General features: G+C 38.0%; 1 protein-coding gene and 1 long non-coding RNA gene across 3 annotated transcripts in view; one reads left to right on the top strand and one right to left on the bottom strand.

The window, feature by feature from the left end:
• The first annotated feature begins 10,266 nt into the window (after positions 1-10,266).
• Positions 10,267-11,060, top strand: LOC134288838 (uncharacterized). The gene is made up of 2 exons (XR_009998143.1): positions 10,267-10,594; positions 10,652-11,060. It is a non-coding gene; the product is annotated as an uncharacterized LOC134288838 (long non-coding RNA).
• A 7,565-nt stretch (positions 11,061-18,625) lies between these two features.
• The window catches only part of LOC109429879 (MKRN2 opposite strand protein), a 35,496-nt gene continuing 31,315 nt past the window's right edge, over positions 18,626-22,806 (bottom strand). The window contains exons 2-4 of one of the 2 annotated variants that reach the window (XM_062849184.1): positions 20,591-20,725; positions 18,842-19,234; positions 18,626-18,776 (exon numbers count right to left, since the gene is read on the bottom strand). In XM_062849184.1, coding sequence (XP_062705168.1) covers positions 18,653-18,776; positions 18,842-19,234; positions 20,591-20,724 — 651 coding nt within the window. In that variant the 5' untranslated portion in view covers position 20,725 and the 3' untranslated portion in view covers positions 18,626-18,652. Of the gene's footprint in view, positions 18,777-18,841; positions 19,235-20,590; positions 20,729-22,806 lie in introns of both variants that reach the window. The other variant, XM_062849183.1, reaches the window with a different exon arrangement.

Genomic DNA, 22,806 nt, shown 5'->3' with positions numbered 1-22,806 from the left:
CTGACTAAACGAAAACGAGTGACGACGACGACGACGATGGCGACGGACACGGACCGACGACGACCAGTCAAAATGAGGGGAAACGAACAATCGACGCTTGCTGTACTGCTCACTCCAACAGCGAGTGCCGTTGCTAGCTGTCATTCTACGATTGCATCAAAATTGAAAAATGTTCGTGCTCTTTTTCTCCTTTGCGCAAAACCAACACAACATCACCAAACCGAAACTGACGGGCGTGAACGAAGAGTAATGAATAAATTTGGACGTGACGGCAGACAGACGTCTAGCCGAACTTTTGAAAACATCACCATCGATGCACCTCAAACCTTGCCTCAAACCAGGCCCCTGACACGGCCTATATCAATGCATTGGAATCATGGTAGACAGGATGTCCTGGGCGCTAATAAATAGCGCCCACTGTCAAATGCGAAAACATCAACATTTTTTTGTTTAACGTTTATTTTGGTTTGTTGATCAGTTTTTGGAATCATTTTTTCCACCTGTTATGATCACAAAACACTTCAAACTCACTTTAATATTATTGTACGGTAAGAGGAGCATGCGATTAGTTGAATAAAGCAACCCAACAAACACGCATTGTGAATGTGATTTCGTGTGTGGCTCACAACATCAAACAAAAACTGCGTTTGTTGATTACACGCTCGTTTCAATTTGCACGAATATGAGTATAAGGCAGTTAGATGTTGGCTACGATATATTTCATTGATGCCAGGGGCCTGCCTCAAACGAATCACTCAAAACTTTATTATTCATTAATTTATAATATTATCGTCGCACCACCAAATCGAAGTCGTCGCTTGAAGCACATGCGAAGTTGCAGCTGCGAAGTAAATTTGAATCTAGTTTTTCTGTTGCGCATCATTAAGCTAATTAAGAGCTACAATATGCACTAATCCAAATTTAGTTGCGACATTTCTATTATGCTTTTGGTCGAAATCCGAAGTGACCGAACGTGCGAAAATTGATTTTTAACATACTTAGAAATGTCGCAACTAAATTTGGATTAGTGCATATTGTAGCTCTTAATTAGCTTAATGATGCGCAACAGAAAAACTAGATTCAAATTTACTTCGCAGCTGCAACTTCGCATGTGCTTCAAGCGACGACTTCGATTTGGTGGTGCGACGATAATATGATTATTTATATCCATTTATCCGCGAGCGGTAATGGCGGCGGTGGGTACAACTAACCGATTCGGATTATGACGTTTCTTGGGGATCGCAATCGGTTGGCGCCAACGAACGGTGGGCGAAGGGGTGGAAAGGGGAATGAAATTGTTTTGACTTTCCCCCAAGAAACGTCAAAATCTGAACCGGTTAGTTGTACCCACCGCCGCCATTACCGCTCGTGGATAAGTGGATAGGGAATCGCGCCACTTGGGCGGTGGCTTCTATATTCGTCTGTTTTCCACTATAACTTACGTTGAGCACATAGTGGCTGAGGTGCGACGCAAAGAGAAAAGAGATCGGATAAGCGTCGAAGCACACTCTGCACGGAGAAATCAAACTATCCACTTATCCGCGAGCGGTAATGCGGCGGTGGGTACAACTAACCGATTCGGATTATGACGTTTCTTGGGGATCGCAATCGGTTGGCGCCAACGAACGGTGGGCGAAGGGGTGGAAAGGGGAATGAAATTGTTTTGACTTTCCCCCAAGAAACGTCAAAATCTGAACCGGTTAGTTGTACCCACCGCCGCCATTACCGCTCGTGGATAAGTGGATATGGAAACTACAGTCTGTTTATAACATATGTACAGTCTCTAAGGGAACGTCCATAAATTACGTCACGCAAAAATCGACCATTTTCAACCCCCCCCTCCCCCCAATGTCACACTTTTTGTATGGGACCTTTAAAATTTTTGTATGGGTTGTCACACTTTTCTGAACCCCCCCTCCCCCCTCAAAGCGTGACGTAATTTATGGACGTTCCCTAATGGAAACTATCCACTTATCCACGAGCGGTAATGGCGGCGGTGGGTACAACTAACCGGTTCAGATTTTGACGTTTCTTGGGGGAAAGTCAAAACAATTTCATTCCCCTTTCCACCCCTTCGCCCACCGTTCGTTGGCGCCAACCGATTGCGATCCCCAAGAAACGTCATAATCCGAATCGGTTAGTTGTACCCACCGCCGCCATTACCGCTCGCGGATAAATGGATATGCAGAACGCATGATGAGTAGATGAGTTGCGATGAGTGCGGAGATGCGATGGAGCTGCTTCGACGCATGTGATCGCAAGAGAACGCAAGAGAATGCTTGTCGGGTATGGATTTTATGATTGCGCTCGTTGTGTTTGTAAAGAAATGCGGATTTAATGTGTTGGGAATGCTAGTAGGTAATATAAAATGCGTTAATCCAGCTTTCCACGCTTGCCATAATGGCGGATGCTATAAAAACTTTGACAATACTTGTGCCCCACGCACTGAACTGAAATACTAGGAAACAATCTCAGCAAACTTTGATATCCAGAAAATAATTATTAGCTGTCAAAAGATCAAAATTGCTCCAAAAAAGTGGTTTCAAAGTTTGTTTTACGTTTTCCATTCAATAATTTCTTTCATATTTTAGGATCAGAATCGAAAAATAATCAATACGGAACATTCTTTGCATAGAAGCTTTTCGAAGTATTGGGCAAAATGTCCAACGCTACTCATGGAAACTCCACCACAGCAGCACAATTTTAAACCAATACACGCACTGCTCATGCAGAATAATCATTCCGGCTAGTAACTAACTGGTCACCGGACTTCTGCATCGTTCCATCGGCATGACGTGAATCTGGCTTACCACCTTTCCGCGGTACGATGTGACGTGTTGAGAAAAGAAGCACGTCATAATAAATATTGCGGCGCTTATAATAAATCCACATTAAGCGGCGGCGATATGGCCGCTAGGAGATTCCCGCGATACTGACGCAATGTCATAATCGAACAGAAACTGTCACCCACCTAGTAGCATTGCAGCAGCCTTCAGACCGTTCATATCAAAACAAAAGTTAGCACAATGGCATCTCAAGTGGCCAGAAATCGTAATAATATTTATCACGACATTGCTTCACTATACGCATACGCATCACCTCGTCGGCTTTGTATTTCGCCCCCTTAATGCTAGAACTAGGTAACTCGTTTTGGAAAATGCGGATAAAAATGGCTGGTAAAACTTATCCTGGTATAAAACATACTCTTTGTTGGTTTTAAAAGTTTCATTAATATGTGTTTTCGAGTTTTCAATTGACAAACTTGTGTTTATTGTGGTGTACGTTAAGATATAAACAAATTTCTAGCGATTTCGCAAAACTAGTTACCTAGTTCTAGCATTAAGGGGACGATTTAATAATCGGGATGTTGTTAAGTGATGCTGCAGGAGGATGCGGCTTCAATTTTTCCATTTCCACATTGCGTCTGTATCGCGTGCATCTCCTCGCGGCCATATCGCCGCAACCTCATGTGGATTTGATATGAGCGCCGCATGCAGAATTTCTGACCATCAGGTCGCTCATAGTGGTGCGGGCATATTTTGGCAACTTGATGGAAAAGAAGAAGACAAACGCGTTTCGCGGATTTATCTTGCAAGGCACAATATCTTGGAAAATACATAGATGTCCGGGATCCGGTCCGGTGGAACTTTGCTTGACGATGACCACGTGGCCAACGCAGGTGCTCTGGAGTGGGAGTAGATGCTATCTTTCATGCTGAACAGAATGATTTCAGTGTCATCTTTTACCAAGACTAGGGACTTGAACAGACATACACATACGTACTTGACGAGACTTGACCTTTCACCAATTGACGGATTGATCTTTGTACATTATCAAGTTGATGACCCGGAGTCCGAGGCAAATGGCATAGAACAGACCTTAGTGATGCTTGTGTCGAAGCTACCATCCTTGGTACGTACCGCGACAACATGAATATGCCCATCAGTATGAGGAAAGGCCCTTTTTCCCTGAGCTCCTGTAAAACAATTGATTCTTCGGGTTTTCAACTCTTATTTTGACATGATTCCTAGCATGTATCTGTGATGGCGTAATCATAGTGAGAAGCCTTAGCTTACTGTAGGATAAGAGATAGGATATTGAATAATATAAAAATAACGGTATTGAAATGTATAAGAATTGTAGGATTTAAATATTGGCACGGAAGAGAAAAATATACATCGATAAAAAATACATTAACACCCCTATTACGTACTAGCGAGATCGCCCATTGCTTCATAGTCTGAGCGACTGTCAGAATCGAGAAAAACGTGGCAACGTGTGTGCGTTCCTCACCCAAACTGTGCGCCGAGCTGTGCGCGAGTCAGTTGATAGACTAACGCAGTAGACGACGGACGAAATCAGGAGCAGCAGGATAAATTGGTTTGGTTGGTTCGGCGCTCTGCCAGTCGCAGCGTCGAAAGTAAGTAAAAGGAGCAGCTGATCGGTAATGAGGGAATTTGTAGAATCCTCACTGCCGGAACCTCAAGCTGCAGGCAAGTGACAGAGTTGGTAGCTCTGGTCACGACATTGGCGCAGTGTATTCTCCCAAGTGAGTAAAAAAAATGATGAAAGAAAAAAAAAAGCAAACAGGCGTGAAGAAGGACAGCTTGCTGATTTTGAATACAGTAGTCTGGCGTGAAAAAAGGACTGACTGACTGTAATTGCAAAATTAATTATCATTGACAAAGCTGGCGTTTGGAGGACTGCTTTGCGGAAGTGATAAAACAGCAATCTGGCGGAAAAAAAGGACAGATTAGCTTATAAGGGAATGGAAATCTGGCGAGATAAAGGACAGATTTTCTGTTGGATTGAAAAAAAAGCAAGCTGGCGTGTGAAAGGACTGCTTCGCTAAGAATAAACAAATTGGTTGAGGCTGAGAAACGCGCAGAATCGATTCGATTCTGTAGTGGTTAGAAATGCGGTCTGGCGTGAAAAAGGACAGACTTGCTGATAAATGAAAGCGAACTGGCGTGAGAAAGGACAGCTTCGCGGAAGTGAAGACGAGCTGGCGAGATAAAAGACAGCATCGTCAGTGCGAATGCATTCTGGCGTGTAAGACAGATTTTCAAATGTTGAAATAATAGAAAACTGGCGAGTGCAAGTGAATATGACATTGAAACTGTGAGCAAGTTTGACGGTATTAGCCTAGCGTGAAAAAGGACAGGCTTATTGGCCAGAATGAGGTACATAAAACTGGCGAGTATCAAGGACAGTTTTATGAGGCAAAAAAAGAATGGAAAATGCAAAAAAAAAAAAGAATTCGACAAAAGTTTAGTTATTAGTAAATTATTGATGCAAAGTAAAAAAAAATATGCAATATCTGGAGTTTTAAGAGATGTCAGTCATGATTTTTGTCTACAAGTCTTCTGAAAAAGGACAGATTTCGTTTTTTTTTTGTGCAGTCTGGCAAGAAAAGGACAGATCTGCCTTAAAACAAAAGCGAACTGGTGCGAGGACAAAAAAGGGGCAGTTGTTGAAGGAAAGACGAGCTGGCGTGAAAAAGAACATCTTCGTAAATGTGATTGAGATGTATTGTGGAGAAAGGGCAGATTGGCAGAAAAAAGGCAAACTGGTCAAGTTCTGCATACGGATATTGGATTTTGAGTAATCTATTCGAGGAACCGTATTATTTACACAGTTTTGAAGAAATGAAATGACACTCATTGTAGAAAGTTTCTGTCAAGAATCAGTTCGAGTGATTCTTTCTGAACAGGATACTATGCTTAAGGCTAGCTAGTGAAATGAATGGAAGGAAGCTTTGAAAAGGCAAATGTATCAAAGAAAAAAGTACAATAAAACAGAGTTGCAAGTGCATATTAACTGAAAATGAGCATGTGTGGCACGAGCAACTAGCGTAAAGGACGGACTAGTTGGTATAAACAACTAAGTATTTCAAATTTATCGGCTTCTGAAGAAAGCCAGGAGAAACGCAGATTATTGTTTTGTCTCTTGACCTAAAAAAAGGTCTAAATCCTATTAAATTACAAGAGTGTTGGTGATTGTCGCGCTTTTCTTTTCTCAGAGTCCGGCGGCGGTCGTACGCTCGCAAGGCATATCGTTGCAGTGACACTTGCATGGAAAAACGCAAAGTGACAGAAGTTTTGATTGTATTTGTGATTAACAGCAAAAGTAGCTCAGTAAGATGAGTGTGCTTGCTGTCAAATCCCATATAATGGGATCGAATTCCATTGAAATCTGGTGACGCTGTTATGGAAAGTAACTGTCGCGCTTATATCAGAAGTCGAAGGCAGATAATCGCCATATTCTGATTTTTCTTGAGAGGCATAATATTTAAAAAATATGTCACGTAGAGAGGTGGATACACAATTTGATTTTTGGAATGCGTATTCTTTGAAAGTAAATTTCAGAAAAGAGAGCAAAGAAAATGGCTTAGCAAAAGGAGTTCCAGTAGGCCCACCGGACGGCGGGTGGGCTGAGAATAGTTCGAGACTGAATAAAAAAAAACCGCAATAAAAGAAAATATTAGTTCTAGGAAGCTTACCAGGCAGTAAGCAGGCTTGGATTTTGATTTGGTTTGGAATAGATTTGGATTGGATAGAATTTGGATTAGGTTTGGATTTTTATTTGAATTGAATTTGGATTTAATTTTGATTGGATTTGGATAAGACTTGTACTGGATTTGGATTGCATTTGGATTGGATTTGGATTTCGATTGGATTTGGATTGGATTTGGGTTGAATTTGGATTGGATTTGGATTGGATTTGGATTGGATTTGGATTGGATTTGGATTGGATTTGGATTGAATTTGGATTGGATTTGGATTGGATTTGGTTTGGATTTGGATTGGATTTTGATTGGATTTGGATTGGATTTGGATTGGATTTGGATTGCATTTGGATTGGATTTGGATTGGATTTGGATTCGGGTTGGATTTGGATTGGATTTGGATTGAATTTGGATTGGAATTGGATTGGATTTGGATTGAATTTGGATTGGATTTGGATTGGATTTGGATTGGATTTGGATTGGATTTGGATTGGATTTGGATTGGATTTGGATTGGATTTGGTTTGGATTTGGATTGGATTTTGATTGGATTTGGATTGGATTTGGATTGCATTTGGATTGGATTTGGATTGGATTTGGATTGGATTTGGATTGCATTTGGATTGGATTTGGATTGGATTTGGATTGGATTCGGGTTGGATTTGGATTGGATTTGGATTGGATTTGGATTGGATTTGGATTGGATTTGGATTGGATTTGGATTGGATTTGGATTGGATTTGGATTGGATTTGGATTGGATTTGGTTTGGATTTGGATTGGATTTTGATTGGATTTGGATTGGATTCGGATTGGATTTGAATTTGATTTGGATTTGGATTTAATTTTGATTGGATATGGATAGAAATAAGATTTGATTTGGATTGGTTTTTGATTTGATTTGAATTGGATTTTGATTGGATTTGGATTAAATTTGGATTGGATTTGAATTGGATTGGATTCGGAATGGATTTGATTTGGATTTAATTTTGATTGAATATAGATTGAAATTGGAGTTGTTTTGGATTGAATTTGGATTTGCCGATCTATTGGTGAAGATTTTGTTTGGCAATTGCAGTGTTTACGATGCTCAATAACACCATTTAGAAAATGTAGCGATTGTCTTCGAGTAAAACAAAACAAATATTAAGGTACTTTCAAATCTTTTTTTATTATTATTTTTGACTTAGACTTCATGATTATGGAAGGCTCAGATTGAAGGGCTTCCGGTGAATGTTAGTTATTTACAACAATTTTTTGTCAAGTGTAATAAAGTCATCAAGTCATCAAAACAATTTGGCGGTGCGCAGACACTGTGATTTTGCTAGTTTATAACGTAGTAAGCTCATTTTCTAGGACAAAATCGTAGTTCCTATAACTAAGATATAGATTAGGTGTTGACATGGAATACGATATTTTTAAACATTTAAGAAATACAGTTCATCAAATGACCTGCTGATGTGATGACTGCATGCCTACATGTCTTGAAATAAAGTTGCCATAATTGTGTTTTTCATACAAACATAATTTTAATTTCATAAAATGGTGTTCAAGCTTAATAGTTTTTTGGAACCTGTCAGACTGTATCCTAGAAAAGCATGATTGGTAGACGTTGTTTTTAAGAAGAACGTGTAGATTGTGAAATGTACTGAAAGTTGAAAAACATTAAGCGAGGAATGTTTTGTTATGTTGTATTTTTTCTACTTTCGAATGAATTTGTATTGCAGCAAAACGTAAAACTTTTAATACAAGAGAGTAGGGGAGAGGGGGATTGTAGGATAAGAGATAGGATATTGAATAATATAAAAATAACGGTATTGAAATGTATAAGAATTGTAGGATTTAAATATTGGCACGGAAGAGAAAAATATACATCGATAAAAAATACATTAACACCCCTATTACGTACTAGCGAGATCGCCCATTGCTTCATAGTCTGAGCGACTGTCAGAATCGAGAAAAACGTGGCAACGTGTGTGCGTTCCTCACCCAAACTGTGCGCCGAGCTGTGCGCGAGTCAGTTGATAGACTAACGCAGTAGACGACGGACGAAATCAGGAGCAGCAGGATAAATTGGTTTGGTTGGTTCGGCGCTCTGCCAGTCGCAGCGTCGAAAGTAAGTAAAAGGAGCAGCTGATCGGTAATGAGGGAATTTGTAGAATCCTCACTGCCGGAACCTCAAGCTGCAGGCAAGTGACAGAGTTGGTAGCTCTGGTCACGACACTTACGACTGTGGTTTTGGAGTCATTGACTCTGGAGATTTTTTGCTGTCTGCAACTGAATAGCCAGAAATTGAAAATTACGTCAGTCTAAGCTAGATATTTAACATTTTATTCACAACGAGGAATGGAAGTCTTCCGCACCGCATTTGGTAATTTAGCAACTGCGACCCTGACCATAGAAATTTAAAAACCTTTACGAAGTGACCGATAAATGGGTACAGGATTTAAATAGGCTTTGCGTGGCAGGTCTGAAGTATTCCATTAGTTTAAAGAAACTTGGAACTTCTCCCTCTGGAACTCGGAACATGGAAAGAGAATTCAGTTCCACTCATAATGGTACTGCCTGCAAAATCAACTGCCAGTGCCGAACAAAACAGGGGAAATCAGGGGACTCCAAAGGTGCGCTCCAAAATATTAGTTCGATTTTCCGATGAGAATTTCATGTATTTCTTAACCTAAAATAGAAAACAAATTATCAGAAAAAAAATCAACATACCTACAATATATAGTTTTGGCAAGACTGATTGAAAAAAATTGTACGAGAGAGGCAAAAAGTGGATGACAGCCAAATCAACAAAGCTAATTTCAGATGCCCAAGGCTTGCTGAGAATTTTTTCTTAAATTTCAGTTCAGTGTGGGCACAGATCTTGTCAAAATTTTTATAGCTGCCGCCATTATGGCGAGCGTGGAAAGCTGGATATGTTGTTGTTCTCAAACATAACTCAATGCTTTTTCGCATGACATGCATTTTGATGGACCAGACGTAATAAAAATTTATCATACTGTCTATCGATCACCATGCAAAATAACATATTTCATTCCATCAAATCGTTAAAGTTTTTTATAGCATAATTTTGTTATTATATGTCATAGAAAACATTTTATTTTCTCTGTTCGGGATTTGAATCAAGTGATCAATGTTTGATATGGTCGTTTGTTCAGTGCATGTTATTCATGTGCAAGTTAGAAAGTTTAAGGTTTTATCGAAGACGGCTAATAACAAGACAGACAGCTCCCACCCTGTCGCAGGCGACATGGTTGAAGCGCCCTCAACGATTCACAGGAACATTAGGACATGATTGTGTGCGTGTACAAGCTAATACGTACACGGAACTTGTAGCATCGCACGCACACTTATTCATGATGTTGTTCCCTGAAGTCGTTCGCGGCGCTAGTGTGCTTGTAGCTCCCAAAGTATATGGAGCAAGAGGATAGATGTCTGTCTTGTTATTAGCCGTCTTCGGTTTTATGGTATTAAACTTAATTGCTAAAAGGATTCTGATTGAAAAGTTCTGCTTTTTTCTATGTCAGGCAAAACTAGATCCCTTAACGAAAAGAGTGTTACATCAATTTCGATTGATACTCTTTTAACTAATATAAGGACTGTATCGTTAATTATGAGTACACCTGAAAATTGCTATATCTGAAAATGTTTTATTTGTTTTGTAAATTAAATTTAATTACATTGTTTATTGACCATCAGAAAAGCCGGTATCATTTTATATTCAATTTTTCGTGGATCTTGCCAGCTCTCGCACACTGACAAAATTTCAAAGTTAAAGTTTATAAAGGTTTAGATTATACTTCTTATAAGACATTGCAATCGTTATTTCTATTTGTACTAACATACACATTATAGCACCCCATTTCGGTTTTATAAAGTGCCCTATTAAACATATGTACGCACCTCATTTCATTTATGTGAGAGCAAACATCAAAATTAAAGATGGGATGTTATAGTTAAAAATTATATATTCTCACACATAATTTTAAAGTTTGGGAGACTCAGTCAGCAGACTTACAACGGCCATCTTGTGCATTGAACTTCGTCGAGTTTTACGGTGAAATTTGTATTCGTTTATTGGAGGTAATTATTAGTTTTATCATCTATTTTATGTACAATAATTAATTTTTATCGTTTTAGATATACTTCGCAGTTGCACGAAAGGAGATGGAGCGTTTTTCCGATGATTGAACGGGAGAAGCTTCATCCAGAAGGAAATAGCCACCGGGCGAAAATGGTACCTTCCCCGGGAACCAGAAGGAGGAAACTTCGGATAAGCTCGTGCTGGCAGGTGGAGGAGCACCGATTGCAGTGGCCGCAGCCCTCGCGAAGGCAACAGATGGTACATTAAATGAGAATCCGTCGCAATCCGATGAGGAACCAGGAACCGGAGGAGCCGTACCAGTTGGTGAAGGAGCGTTACTGCAGCTATTTCGTGTGAGGGCCAGAGCATCATGCTTTTTTATGCATAAATAGACGAGAATGTTTAAAAATGTATAATTTGATGACATTTCAATAAAACCAAACGAAATAAAAACACGTGAATGAACTTATTGTTATTATAATGATTTTTATAAATCTCCGACATATAATTATCAAAAATCGCCAAACATAAACGTTATAAACCTCACACATAAATTTTATTTATAGAGATACATAAAATGTATGTAAGTCTGTATATAGATGTTATTTGTAGAGATTCTTCTACTTTTTATGTTCACCTTATATATTTTGTAAAGGTGACGACAAATTGCAAAAATCTATGTAGTCTCACACATAATAGGTATACGGAAAATCGTCTCAGTGCACCTTCTTCTTGGTGTTCTTCATAAGGTTTTGGACAACCGTTCTGTCGATGGTTTTGCTTGGATTGGCCCAGTTTTTCTTGGATTTGATGACGTCCTCTGCTCCTCTATCCTTTTGCCGTAGTTTCCCTTTCATCAAAGCCAAATACTTCTTAATGTGCCTAATTTGCGGGCAATTTGAAGGGTTCATTGCCTTCTCCACAAATTGGACATTGTTTTCTTCATACCAGTCAAAGGTGTCACACGCATAGTGGCAGGATGCCAAATCCGATCAAAATAATGTAGGACCTTTGTGCTTTCAGATGAGTGGCAGATTTGGTTTCTGGAGACATTCCTTCCGGTATATTTCGACGTTCATACTTGGGACGGTGAAGAAAGGCGACGATTTCATACCACTTTGACAAATTGCTTGCCAAACTAATAAATTTTCCCAAATTTTGCAAAAAAATCCATGTCTCCGAATTCGGAACATCAGTGCCACGCTTCACAGTGAAAAATTGTGCCCCTGGAAGTGCCTTGTTGTCCAATATGACCTACGTTTCATCATCCATGATTATGCACATGTAATTTTTGCTCAAACATCGTCGTACAGCTTCCGAGCCCGAGTTTTCACATAATCCGCCAGAATTTGACTGTTTTCTGGACATTTCCGTTTTGGGTTAGTCTTCAGGGAATTACGCTCCTTGGCGCGCTGAACCATACCAATAATCGTTCCACACTTTTTTGCGCAATCTACGATGAATACCTCCTTTTTTCTTTTGAAAATTTTGCAAATTTTGCTGTCCAAATTTGACTTGGACGCACCTGGTTTTCTGTTGCGTTCGGGTGAGTCTATCAGTGTGTTATGCATACCGAATCGTTTGACAACAGTTTGGACAGAAAAAAACGCTAACACCTCCAACTTTTGCTAATTTTCTTAGCGATAATCATTTTTAATAGCAGTACCTGGTCACAATCGATTTTCGCTTCTCATCCGTAAACACTCGCGTTGCTCCACTTGAGGAAAAATCTAAAATTTTAATAAGATTATCTTTTGTTTACAACGCTAGCAACATATAAACACACAGCAATTGTCAAAATAAGACTTAGTCTTTTTAATACAGGGACTCAAAGGTGTACGCATAATTAACGATACAGTCCTTATGACGAATATTGTGTACTTATTAGAGACATCTTTTCTCGTAGATATCGCAAACAATTTTGTAATAAAAAAAACCTATACACTTAATAATATATACTTGCCGAATTTTTGTTTCTTTTTACCGAGGTCAGCACAATCAAGTAATGTGTTAATGCCGAAAATCAGTATAACAGTCTCATATTGATTTAAATTGAAATCAACACTCAGATAGCCCAGTTCGGAAAATAAAAATATGTGTATACATAAAAACATCGCTCACGCGGATATAATTACATGTTATACATTCTTTTCTCAAATAATTAATTCAATAACCTCAATCTTGTACAGTTACACCAGATTTTTTTTGAACTGGTCGGTTTTTGCTATTACAACAGGATCAAAACTGACTAAGTTATAGCAAAAAAACGGCCCGCACAAAACAAAAAGTCGTTGATGCTCACGAAATAGGCGAAAAAGGATGTGAAAACAACATGCGCACCCTCATTGAAAACCTCATGCACTATGGCCTATCAAACATCCCTCTTCTCATCTCATAACTTATCGCATCCGATCGCATCTCACCTTACCCACTATGGTCACAGCCTCAGTCAAATTTGAACCAATTGACGCAACTGTAGGAATTAGGAAGAAAACATTAAACATTAACATTTCTTCCTAGTTCCTACAGTTAGCTGGATTTTTGTATGGTGAGATAATCAATAGGAGGCAATCAGTGAAGTACTAGATTGTAGTGATCTGTATTTTTGTATGGTGAGATGTTCAATTCTCCATTTCTGCAATGAAATGGTTCAAACAGCGTGGGTATTATGATTTCTTGACTAATTTGATGCTGTTTGAGCAAAAGTTTGGGTAACTGTGTTGTTGAAGTTGCATGAAATAAATAATACAACAACAAAGTTACCCAAACTTTTGCTCAAACAGCATCAAATTAGCCAAGAAATCATATAACCCACGCTGTTTGCACCAATTCATTGCAAAAATGGAGAATTGAACATCTCACCATACAAAAATCCAGCTCACTACTTTCAATCTAGTACTTCACTGATTGCCTCCTATTTTCCATTTCTGCAACAAAATGGTGCAAACAGCGTGGGTTAAATGATTTCTTGTCTAATTTGATGCTGTTTGAGCAAAAGTTTGGGTAACTGTGTTGTTGTATTATTTATTTCTTGCAACTTGAACAACACAGTTAGGGTAAGAAATCAAGCTTTGAACTAGTCAAATTGTAATCTTAATTTGAACCATTTCAAAATTCATTAAAACGACGTACTATTCAGGCAAATATTGTCCCGAAAAAGATGTTAAACAGCTTTCCGTAATATAACCTGATAACATGGGCTTTAAATGCATTGAAAAAGCGTTTTTGTCATGGAAAACAGGCAATTGAAAAATCACTGTGATTTCACCCATTTCCCCCAAGAGAAAGCACATTTTCGGTGCACTCGTACAGCTCATGCATTGTATCACACGCAATATGTGAACACGTCAAATGAAAGCTTATTTATCGTAGAATCGACCAACCGAATAATATTCCGCATTATTTGTCATAAAATTATCAAATTTAAGTGATTCTTACTAGGAGAATGTTATCTTAAATTGAACCATTTGTAATCTAAATTTGAACTAGTAAACGGGGGTGAGCTTCTAGTGTTGGCCTGTAGACTGCGCTAGTGGTTGCTTTGTTTACTCTTTGGGGATGAAAAAATCCAAATTTTGTTTCCAAATTCCTAAAGAATTTCGAACATTCTGAGTTGAGATTCTACTGCCTAATGAAAAATAGGTATGAGAATTAGCAGATTCATGTGATTTTTCATTGTTTAGCATGGAATTGGCTGTTTTGTGAGTTGCTCGAGCTGCTGCCGCCAGTAGTTCAAATTAAGATTAAAATTGGTTCAAATTATGATTACGATGGTTCAAATTAAGATTAAAATCATTGTTGATGAAAACTCAAATATTTGAATGAAATTCGTTGCAAATACAAACTTTTTACCATTTAACAGAAAGCTTATACCCGTGGCTTTCATGTACATACGACTTTGCCATAGTAAATTATTTCCATGTGGGAGAAAAAATCACTTAAAAATTGCACTGCTTCAGAAAGCCGCAATTTGGTTCAAATTTTGATTACCTACCCTACTCAAACTTTTGCTCAAACTCAAACATCATCAAATTAGGCAATAAATCGTATAACCCACGCTGTTTGCACCAGTTTATTACAGAAATGAAGAATTGATCATCTCACCATACAAAAATCTCACCATACAAAAAATCCAGCTCACTACTTTCAATCTAGTACTTCATTGATTGCTTCCTATTAGGAAAAGTGACCGGAAAGGCAAGAAAAACGGGAAAATCAGAAATTCCATTTTGAGGGGCATTTCTTCATGGAACCGGATGTCAAAAAACAGAGTAGGCAGGCAGTACGACGTTTGCCGGGACTGCTAGTTATCAATATTTCTGTTCAGAGTATTCTTTTAAATACCTTGGCCGGAAGGGTGAAAAAAATGCACAGGAAAATGCTACACTCTTGTTCTTGTCCATTCTTGAGCGATTCTTTGCCTGATTTTCCCAAGCATCGAGATAGACCAAGAAATTTATTGCCTTCTGCGTACTGGTACTACCCAGCCCATAAGGACACGTTCGGTGTAGTACTAGAAGATGACGCAATCAGTGAAGTATTAGATTGAATGTTTTGAGCTGGATTTTTGTATGGTGAGATGAACAATTCTCCATTTTTTCAATGAAATGGTGCAAACAGCGTGGGTAGGATGATTTCTTTCCTAATTTGATGCTTGTTTGAGCAAAAGTTTGGGTAACTGGATTGTTGGAGTTGCAAGAAATAAATTATACAACAACCCAAACTTTTGCTCAAACAGCATCAAATTAGGCAAGAAATCATCCTACCCACGCTGTTTGTACCATTTCATTGCAAAAATGGAAAATGGGGCACGTTCGGTGTAGTACTAGATTTGTAATGAGCTGAATTTCAGTATGGTGAGAAGGTCAATGTTCCGTTTCTGCAATGAAATGGTGCAAAAAGCGTGGGTATTATGATTCCTTGCCTAATTTGATGCTGTTTGTGCAAAACTTTGGATGACTATCTTGTATATGTTGCAAGAAATGGAGAAAACAATAACACCCCAAGTAACCAAAAGCTCAGATAAAAGGGTACTTTATAAGCTAAGCAGCTTGTTCGAGGTTGCTCATTAGCCTTCTAAGCAGCTTCATTTTTAAGTAATTTTGGAACTTGAAAGTTCACATAAGCACGCTGGATAGCCTTCTAAGCAGCTTCTGAAAGAACTTTGACAAAATTCATGCAAAAACAAAAATGTGTTTTCAGAATTACAACTCTGTTGGTGGGTTTGTGATTCATGTCTGGAAATTGCTTCTGATAATTTATATTTTCACACGTGTCGCTGCTATGTAGATTTCAACTGGATTCTCCTGCGTGATAGCCTGCCGTCTTACCGCTGCGCTGCTGAAGACACTTGATAAAGTCAAGCTAACTTCACTACTGTACAAATGTGCAAAACTAGCTGCCGACAGAAAATCGATTCAAGTCAGACTTTACCTACTGTTCATTCAATCGCAACTGTAGTACAGTGGTAGAGCGTAGGGTTCTCACGCAGCGACTATCGGTTCGAATCCGATAAGCGGCATTTTTTTTTGCTCAAGCCTAATATTCATTGATTTGATACATTCATATTTGTCTTTTATTCGTGTATGCTTAAATAGTTGTTTTCTGTAAAAGAAATAAATTTTATCTTCATTAAAACACAATGCTACTGAACTGAACTTCTATGAACTTGAAAGTTCCGACAAAGTTCCGAGTAGCATCTTAAGCAGCTTTAAAGTTTCACGAAGTTCAGATGAAGTTCCGAATGGAACTTTCTGGCTGCTTAAGAGGCTAACAATGAGCCTTGCCGGAACTTGCGACCGAAGTTCCCACAAGGCTCATCATTAGCCTCTTAAGCAGCCAGAAAGTTCCATTTGGAACTTTATCTGAACTTCGCGGAACTTGAAAGTGCATTTTGTCATGGGAAGCGGAACTTTTGGTTACTTGGGACTGTTGCCCAATGTTTTGCTCAATGAAGCATCAAATTAGGCAAGGAATCATAACACCCACGCTTTTTGCACCATTTCATTGCAGAAACGGAGAATTGACCTTCTCACCATACTAAAATTCAGCTCATTGCTACAAATCTAGTACTTCACCGATATGTTATATAGGACACAATCGGTGAAGTACTAGAATTGAAGTAATGAGCTGATTTTTTGTATGGTGAGAAGCTCAATTATCTGTTTCTGCAATTAAATGGTGCAAAACGCAAAGAAGAACCAGCCAAGGGCTGAAAGTCTCTGAAATAAAGACAAATCAATCAATCAATGGTGCAAAAAGCGTGGGCATTATAATTCCTTGCCTAGTTTGATGCTGCTTGAGTAAAACTTTGGATAACTATGTTGTTTATGTTGCAAAGAATGGAAAAAAAACAAGAACACTGTTGCCCAAAGTTTTACTCAAGCTGCATCATATAAGGTAGGGAATCATAATACCCGCGCTTTTTGCACCATTTCATTGCAGAAACGGAGAATAGTCTATTTTACGAAAAGACAACAGTGCTGATATTGATATTAACACTCACGGGCTTGGGCGCAACCTCCTGTCAAATTTTCATTCATGAAATGAGCGATCAGCTGATCCGAAACGTCTCGTTAAATGGCTCATAGGATGCAATCAGTGAAGTACTAGATTGAACGTAGTGAGCTGGATTTATGTATGGTGAGATGATCAGTTTTCCATTTCTGTAATGAAATGGTGAAAACAGCGTGGCTATTATGATTTATTGCCTAATGTAATGCTGTTTGAGCAAAACTTTGGGTAGCTATGTTGTTAAAGTGGCAAGAAATAAATAATACAACAAAACGGTTAACTAAACTTTTGCTCAAACAGCATCAAATTAGGCAATAAATCATAATACTTGCATAATACCCACGCTGTTCGTACCATTTCATTGCAGAAATAGAGAGCTGATCATCTCACCATACTAAAATCCAGCTTACTAGTTTCAATAGAGTACTTCACTGATTGTGTTCTATTCACCTTCTCACCACAGACAAACATTACTACAATTCTACTACTACACCGAGCGTGTCCTATTTCATCCATATTCGCATATTCATCTCGTAGAGGAACGTTCATAAAACACGTCACGTTTTATGGGAGAGCGGGGTTGAGCAAAGTATGACGATCCATCGACACACACAACTGTTCCAAAGCTCTCATACAAAATAGTGTGACGTGGTCAATTTTGCGTGACGTAATTTATAGACGTGATATATTAGTGAATCCTTTCATTAGGCTGCATATTCCTCAACAGGACACGACCAATGAAGTACTAGATTTGAAATAATGAACTAAATAGTACGCAATCAGTGAAGTACTAGATTGCAATTAGTGAGCTGGATTTGATCAATTCTCCATTTCTGCAAAGAAATGGTGCAAACAGCTTGGGTATTATGATTTCTTGACTAACACCATCAAAGTGTTTGAGGAAAACTTTGGATAACTGTGCTGTTTGTGTTGCAAGAAATGGAGAAAACAACATATCTAGTACTTCACTGATCGTGTCCAATAGGACAGATCGGTGAAGTACTAGATTTGTAGTAATGAGCTGAGAAGGTCAATTCTCCCCGTTTTTGCAGTGAAATGGTACAAAAAGCGTGGGTATTATGATTCCTTGCCAAATTTGATGCTGTTTGAGCAAAACTTTGGGCAACAGTGTTGTTGTTTTCTCCATTTCTTTCAACATAAACAACATAGTTATCCAAAGTTTTGCTCAAACAGCATCAAATTAGGCAAGGAATCATAATAACCACGCTATTTGTATCATTTCATTGCAAAAACAGAGAACTGACCTTCTCACCATATTAAAATTCAGCTCATTACTACCAATCTAGTACTACACCGAACGTGCCCCATTAGCACTAGTAGGACTACGAAGCAACTCAAATTAATCAAGAACTTAAGGAATATTCTAAATTACTGATTGAAATGTAGTTCCATAATTTTCATTCACAGACAATGTCTGAGGTAACATAAATTGAACCTTATCCTTTAATATACTAATCTGTAAATGACAAAAATTAAAAAGCTCACATTAGCAGCAATGCGTTTATCTTCAATCCATGTTTTATTCAACTACATTCACTATTCATTTCATCTGCCCAACAGCCACTTTCTTTTACTCTCCTAAAAATTGTTATATACTTGGCTGCGTATGTAGATTTTGGCACAATAAATTTTGTAGAAAATTTTTGTCTGAAAAGTACAAAAGAAAATCATTAATTTCCAATTAAATTATACAAGAAATATATATTGCCTACCTATCATTAACAAACAGTGAAAAATCTTCATATTTCAAATATCGAAGAAAATCCAAAACGAAACTATAGCAATTCAGGAGCTCCTCGTCGTACTGCCGTCGTTTCCAACCTTCTTCGTCTATCACCATGCGCAGCATTCGATCCCATTCGGAAAACCACGCTTCCGGTACTTGCATCACCAACAAGCACTGCCCCCATTGGGCTTTGTCTACTTCTCTAGCCGGAGTCCAGAGCAGGCCCGGACTGTCGAACTCCACTATCGAACCAATGGAGTCCGTGAGGGCAATGTGAAGGTTCACGCTGTTTCGAAAGTTGCTCAGAAAATCTCCACGGGACGAGCAAAGAATTACAGAACAAGGGGATTGGGTTGCGTTTATGAACGGGTAGGGTAACCTGGTGGAAAATATTTATACAACAAACTAAACTTTATTCTTTCATCTAATGCTGATTTATTTTAGCTTTTATCATCTTTATTGGCATTTTATCTTTCATTCGTGCTTCATATGAATGTGTTTGTGATAATCTAATGTTTTATAAATTCTGTATTATTTGGTATGTACAGACGAAATGATCAGGAAAGGCTGTAACTTTTTGAAAAGTGCATTAAAAATCTTAAATTTTTGTAAGTTGATCAATAGGAAGCAACCAGAGAAGTACTAGATTGAAAGTAGTGAGCTGGATTTTTCTATGGTGAGATGATCAATTCTCCATTTCTGCAATGAAATAGTGCAAACAGCGTAAGTTATATGATTTCTTGACTAATTTGATGATGTTTGAGCAAAAGTTTGGATAACTGCGTTGTTGTATTGTTTATTTCTGGCAACATAAACAACACAGTTACCCAAACTTTTGCCCAAGCAGCATCAAATTAGGCAACAAACTATATAACCCACGCTGTTGGCAGATTTGTAGTAATGAGCTGAATTTTTGTATGATGAGAAGGTCAATTCTCCGTTTCTGCAATGAAATGGTGCAAAAAGCGTGGGTATTATGATTCCTTGCCTAATTTGATGCTGTTTGAGCAAAACTTTGGATAACTATGTTGTTTATGTTGCAAGAAATGAAAAAAAAAACAATCAAATTAGGCAAGGAATCATAATACCCTATAATACCCACGCATTTCATTACAGAAACAGAGAATTGACCTTCTCACCATACTAAAATTCAGCTCATTACTACAATTTAGTACTTCACCGATCTGTCCTATTACAAAGCTAACTATATATAAGTAATAAAAGCTCAAAATTTCATTGCATTTGGAGATACCATTTCTTGTGTATCAAGTTGATAAACTTACAGTAAAAATTTGATTTTTTTTTATTCACTAACGCATTTTGCAAAAAATATAAACTACATAATAGTTTGGAAGCTATAACCACAGACAAACAGACGCGTCACTTGGAAGAAAATGCGATAAAAATCATCGTTACGCAAACATAATCGCCCAATGCTAATTATGCTGTGGTACGCAAATCTACTGAGTAGATGGCGGTAGTGAGCAAACGTCAAGCAGGAGCAAAAACGATGCGAGCGCCATGGGCGAGCGATTTGCGAACTACGAAATATTTGAATAATCCGTTAAAAAGTGAAACGATGGGAAGTGAGTAGAGTGAGATGTCTGTTTGTCTGTGCTATAACCTTAATGCACGAATCCCTAAATAGTTATTTTTCATTAAAATTGATGAATGACATTAGAGGGAAAATGAAACTATGAAAAGTAAATTTACTGAAAATGCATTAGGGACTTACGTGAAGGGAAGCACTTCATTGGATTGTGTCAAAGGCAAACCGCAAACCGGACAATAAGATGGAACAGCGAACACAAAAATTTTCCTGCCGCAATGTTTGAAACATACGACATCCGGATCCCTGTTGTGTGTCATTTCTGAAAAAAAAAATAATGCATTATTTTAAATAGTTTTAATTAAATAGTATTGTAATATTGGACCATTTGGCCAAAGCTGGGGCCATAGGGATATTTTTGAATAAGATTTTTTAACAAACATTCAAATTGAGTATCCAGTATTATTATTGGTAATATTTCATTTTTAATTATTGAATGGGAAACTTCTCGCGAATTTTATATAGACATTACTCCACAAAATTCTATACTTAGCAAAGTTACTTCCATAATAACTTTTTGCGGAATTCTAAGAAAAAAAAGTCTCTAAAAAAGCCTCTAAAAAATTTCCTTTGTTAAGTTTATGAAAGTTTTTTTAAAATTATTCTAAGAGCATCAAAGCTCCCAAGAAAATGACTTGAAGGAATTCCATCTTCAATTCGTTGGTTATTCTTTCAGTTGCACAGCGTGTCTACTACCTGGAAAAACCTGGCAACCCAGCAATCCTCAGTGAATTTTATTCAACTGGGAAAAACCGGGAATACTCAGGGAAGTTTTGCACCGATAAAAAATAAAAACATTGGGTCGTATATGTAAATAAAAAGTAGCGAATTTTATTACTTGTAGATCCACTCAAAAATAGGGTCCACAGAGTTTACCTCATCGTGGGTATGAATATGCGGATTTTTCCAAGATTCGAACATTTTTTTTCCGGGATTCTTTATTGAGAATCTTCCAGGATTCCAAATATCGATCGATTTCTTCTAGCATTTTTATGGAAATCATAAGAATTTCTCTAGAGGTTTTCCCAGCATTGCTCCCAGAGTTCCCGTGGGTTTCTACCAGGATTCTCCCGAGTTCTCCACAAGAGCTTCTCGCAGGATATACCGCAGATATTGTCGCGAAATTTCTGTTAGAGTTTCTCACGGGATTCCTCTTGAAGGACTTATTTCTGTGATTTCTACTGAAGGTCCTCCAACGATTTTAAGGAGTTTTTCACTAATTTTTTACAGGAATTGCTCCCGGGACTTCTCCTGTAATTTCTTCAAGAAATTTCCGTTAGCTTTCTTCTAGAGTTTCTACTTCTTGGATTTCTACAGAAGTTTCAGTTGGTATATTTTTTCCAGAGGTTCTCGCGGGGTATCTTTTGAGATTTCTCGCGGAGTTTCTTCCGGGATTTCTCTCAGAAGATTCCTTCCGATGTTGATCCTGAAATGTTTAGAATGTTAAGAATTTATGTTGGACTTTCTTAGATTTTTTGGATTTTTTGGAGAGTTTTCTGGGATTTCTACAGGAACTACTGTTGGTATTTCTCATGGAGTTCATCCCTTGATTTTTTCGGATATTTTTCAAGGCTTTTCCTTGTAGCAGTAGTTGATTATCTAATTTCTTGCAGTGAGAAATTAGAATTGAGAATATTTTCTTACAGAGCTCTTTCCATAATCTCTACCAGAAATTATCCCGAGATTCTGGATGCTTCTTTTTGGAATTTCTTGAAAAATTTCTCCAGAAGTTCTTGCATGATTTTCCAAAGAGTTTTTTCTCGGAATATCTCCTGGGATAGCTTACCAGAATTCTTATAGGAAATTTCTGGAAAAATATCTGAAGGAATACTGGTAACATTTTAACGAAAATCTCCACAAAGACTCATCGAAGAAATCTCGATAGGAAATTCGAATGAAGAAATTCTGCTAAAGAAAACCAACAGTTTGAAAACTATCCCAAAACCACTAAGAGAAATTCCTGGAAGAACTACTGAAAAATTTAGGAAAGGTTGGAAATTTGGAAAAAGGTCCGTGGGTATATATTCTAACAGAGCCTCGTTGGATAAATGTACGCCTCGTGCTGCAAAAATCATCATTTTGCAACTTGTTTTTGAGTTATATTTTTCAAAACACTCTCCTTTTTTAACTACATTAAAGCTATGTACAAGATTGTTTTAAACGTTAGGCTTCGTTTTCCTCTTTCCAATTTTTTGGTCTAAATGAAAAACAAACCATTAAAAAAAACAGCAGAAGTTTAAGCTGAACATTGATTACATCCATGTACCTAGCAGACCCAAAATACTAAAAAACATAACAGGAATACTAATGAATAGAAGACTAAATAAACATTCCACCGTGAT

The sequence above is a fragment of the Aedes albopictus genome, chromosome 2 (genome assembly GCF_035046485.1).
Source record: "Aedes albopictus strain Foshan chromosome 2, AalbF5, whole genome shotgun sequence".
Classification (NCBI taxonomy): domain Eukaryota; kingdom Metazoa; phylum Arthropoda; class Insecta; order Diptera; family Culicidae; genus Aedes; species Aedes albopictus.
This window is presented reverse-complemented; position numbering and strand designations above follow the sequence as displayed.